Source organism: Schistocerca nitens, chromosome 2, assembly GCF_023898315.1.
Source record: "Schistocerca nitens isolate TAMUIC-IGC-003100 chromosome 2, iqSchNite1.1, whole genome shotgun sequence".
NCBI lineage: Eukaryota > Metazoa > Arthropoda > Insecta > Orthoptera > Acrididae > Schistocerca > Schistocerca nitens.
This window is the reverse complement of record NC_064615.1, coordinates 419,540,223-419,544,498: the sequence shown is the minus strand read 5'-3', so window position 1 is coordinate 419,544,498 and position 4,276 is coordinate 419,540,223. Positions and strand designations below refer to the sequence as shown.

Below are 4,276 nucleotides of genomic sequence, written 5' to 3'. Positions count from 1 at the left end.
ACTGAAGCTAGATAATGAAAGTCATCCCAGAATTAACATTTCACTTGAAATGATTTCATGGTTACGTGTATCTCTAGTAACTTAATACGGCACCCGAGGCTGTTTGTTGCAGTGATACCGACGCGACGCGACTGCCTACACAGATGGCGTGTTATTCAGCGTCTGGAGAGAACTGGGGCCTTGCTTCCTCGCGCAACGCTCTTATATATAAAGCCGCGGTGCGGACGGATAAGGGAACGCCTGATCAAATCGGCTCTCCCGACTAGCCGCTGGGCTAGTAACGCACCACTTCAAGTTACATAATAAATTATAGCTTCTCTTGATGATGGCCGAATAAGCTCTAAATTTAAAGGTGCATTCAGCACGCAGGTAAGTATTGATAATAAAATTTTGACGTGGCTAAGTTAAGTATTTTGGGCGAGAGAATTAATTTAATTGCACTGTACGCAGCAGATGAACTCTGAACTGTCCCTTTTGAGATCCGCTATCGCTATAATTTTATAGGTATTCAAAAGAAACTTTTCACATCTTCATAGTCATAGCGGACCTCCTACCTATTTAAATCTAAACATCCTAGCATTATTTATTAACCTACTTAATCTATCTTGCTTCCTTCAGTTTTGAGACGAAAACCAGAAAATCATGAATTTCCACTAAAATCTTTATTTGTGAAATCCAAAGTACTGTTTTTATTAAATCATTATGAAAGATGAATCTAAATATAAATTTTGAAGTCTCTAGCTCTTTTCTGTTGCGCCAATGATTTTTACAGAAAAACGTTCAAATTTCGGAAATGGCTGAAGTTATCGAACTGATATTTAACATATATTAATTTGGTATTACTCCTGACATACCAGAAAAGTTTTAGGTAATTTGCTTGATTTTTAAGGTATTGCGCAACATTTATTACGTCAGAGCTAGTTACAACAGACTGGCTGGCACACAATGGAAACTGATGTGAATTTACTATAGCGTGAGTAAGCTGCTTCCCTACACAAGGAAATAAAATGTTCAAGGAAGTTGATATCTGTCAGTGCAGACTTTGACTTCTTGAGGTTGGCGGTCACCCATAACTGTCGAAAACGTTTTCCAGGATGCGTCTTGGAATCTCAATGTGTTGCTGCCAGCTGGTGTCGCTGTTAACATATCATCAGCAAACGTTGTAACCAAATCACGTATCTTAGGTTCCACCACCTTGAATATGCCGCACCTATCGTCTCACATTGCTCACGGCTGTTGTATCGCCTCCATATATATTTAGCAAGCGCTGGTGGATTACGTTTCCAAAAATTCAAGCAAACCAATTTACTGCAAGAGGTTCTTGGACAACAACCGGCCCAGTCTGAGATCAGGGTGAAAGCAAACAAACGACACATTTCATATCAATATAGAACTGAAAAAGCATGAGGTTAACACTGGTTCTATTACAGCATACATAAAACCTCTCTTAAATAAGGCAGGAATAAAACAATAGTTCTTTGTTGACGCATGCAAAAAAAAAAAGAGAAAAAACGCTGTACTCGGGGGTAGTGGGCTGTGCACGGCTCCTGTTCATGCCATTTATTGTTTGTCATCTTCTATTACGGTACTGCCACCTCGTTTTCTTATTCCATTTACTGGCATCACTAACTTCCAGCCTTACTTGCCCGTGAGTGGCAGTAGCAGCGCGTACCGATAGTACACCGTCGTGCCACCTCTGGAGCGACCGATAGTATTTCCGGGCCGCCGTGTGTCTAGAAGTCAGTTGGAGATGGACCAGCAGTGTAGTCGCGGACGGAGCACCGGTCGGCGACGAAGGAGCGCCGGGGACGGCACACCAGTGAGGTGCGGACAGCCAGTACTAGCCGACCGCTGGCGACGCACATGCATTGTCCGACGGAAGGAGGCTGGAGCGGGAACGACCGTTGATTGGTCGTTCGGTCGGTCGTCCCATCAGCCGACGTATGTTTGGTACTTTGACCGTTTCCGGGAGGTGCGCTCCGTCGGTTGGCGCAGAGCAGCGAGGAGGTCCCCGTCGCGCCGAATTGGGTCAGCGCACGGCCGCCTGTATTAGAGGCCGGAGGACTGAAATGTGGCAACGTTACGTTAAGGCCTACCGCATGGCTGTCGCTATAAGGTAGCGAACGGAAGCAGCTGTTTACGTACTTTCGCGGTGTCTGTTTTATCCGACATTACGGTGTAATAATGCTATACTGGACTCTGCAAAAACTATAGCAAGTAGTCGTGACTACAGTGGAAGATACAACACAATGTAAGTACACAATTCTGTGAAGTTTATAGTGTTTTTTACATGTATATGAGCAAGTGTGCTACGTGAACGACTTTCGTCTACACAATTGCAACAAAAGTTTTTAATTCATAAGTTTAGTATCAGAATATTCTCCTAAGTGATTTTGTGTTAATATTATGAATATTTCTACACATTTGATTATATTTGTAGACTTGTGTTTCGTGATGTCCAAGCAGTAGAATAAACCAGCCCACTCAAATTCTCATTTGCTATTTTACATAATAGTATTTTGATTTAAGATGTTAGCAATTAATGCATCATTCTATTTGCAGATTCCAGAAAAATGTTGTGTTCCTGGATGCAACAGCATCTACAAATCCAGCAAAGAAGAGGGTTACATCTCAGTGTTCAGATTCCCTAATGAAGAGGAAAACAGAAAACGATGGACAAGAAATGTCCCCAGAAAGGACTGGACTCCATCAAAAAGAAGTGTTATTTGCATTAAACATTTTGAAGAATGTGATGTATCAAGAGTGGAGATTTACAAGGACTCTGATGGGAACTGTCACGATTTTCCTCGTCAAAAGCCATTGGTTTTACCAGAAGCTGTGCCAAAAATATTCCCTGGGTTACCATCGTATTTAAGTAAGGTGCAGCCTCCAAAAAGGTGTGACCCAGAAATAAGAAGGAAGTGTGCACGCCATGAAGACAAGGAGAAGAATGAAGCCATGATAGATGAGGACATTATTGCAAATTTTCAGTGTTTGTGTGCTGAGTACCAGGATAGAATAAACAGTGTACGAAAGTGGAGTGTTAGTGTTAAAGAGAATAAGATGTTCTTTTATACTATAGATTTTTCTGAAGACATTCCTCAGGTCAAAGTGAGTATTGAAATTAATAACAAACTCATCTAAAGTGTGTGTGTGAATGGTTTCATTATGTCACATGAGCAGCTCAGTTGGATTTTACCTTCCTCACTTAGAGTAACCAGATGGTCACAAATAGAAAATATTTTGAGTAGAGAAATCAATTGTGATCTTTTAAATGAATTAAAGAATATTGCAAATAAAGTTACTCTGCATTCAGAAGCTAATCCAAATTGTTGTGCCACACTCTTGTTTCTGTTGGAGCAGACAGATTCGTTGGCAATGAATAAGCGGACATATTTGGTTGATATGATGATGCATGCATTTATCATCTACAACCATCTCCAGCATGCTATACAGCACTCTGGTCAAGTGGATTACTTACCTTACCACATGTGAAACACATTCAGCAGCTTTCATCTTCACTGAAGATTTGTCCAACCAATAAATCACAAAATGCCCATTTTCTTAAAATTGTTTTGGATAAATTAGATGAGAGAGAGAAATTTGTAATTGTGCAAGTGGATGAAATTTATTTTAAGCCATGTATTAGGTTTAAAGGGGGGAAACTCCATGGATATGCTGAAAATAATGCCCCATCTGAGGCAAGAACTGTGCTTGCCTTTCTCACATCATCGTTATATGGCAGTTTCAAAGAAGTTGTTCATTTGATTCCTGTCAAACAGTTGTCAGGCTCAGCTCTCCATAAATTAACACTTAATGTGTGGCAGTTTCTTTCCTCATGTGGTCTGACTGTTGTTCTTATTATATCTGATAACAACAGAATTATAGGAATATGTTTTCACTATTGGTACAAAATTCCAGCAGTCCATATTCCTTTCTGTCATGTGGTTCCGCTGTATTTGTAATGTTTGACACTGTTCATTTGTTTAAAAGTGTTAGGAACAACTGGTTGAACCAGAGGGCCAGTGACAGAACATTTAAATTACCTCATTTTGACTCAACACCCAATGATCTGGTAATGGCAAAATTTTCAGATATTGAGATCCAATACAAAAAGCTTTTGAAATTAGCTCCTCAGTTGACTCACAAATAAGTGTATCCCAGTAGCTTAGAAAGACAAAATATCAACCTTGTCTGCAATATTTTTAATGAGACAACACTTGCAGGCTTAAAAGCTGAATATGGTGAAAATTCAGGAACTGTACACTTTGTTGAA

General features: G+C 40.2%; 1 protein-coding gene across 1 annotated transcript; it reads left to right on the top strand.

Moving 5' to 3' along the window:
• The first annotated feature begins 2,529 nt into the window (after window positions 1-2,529).
• Window positions 2,530-3,144, top strand: LOC126235061 (uncharacterized). Its single transcript, XM_049943796.1, has one exon. The coding sequence runs from the start codon at window positions 2,530-2,532 to the stop codon at window positions 3,142-3,144; it is 615 nt and encodes a 204-aa protein (XP_049799753.1).
• Window positions 3,145-4,276: the final 1,132 nt, after the last annotated feature.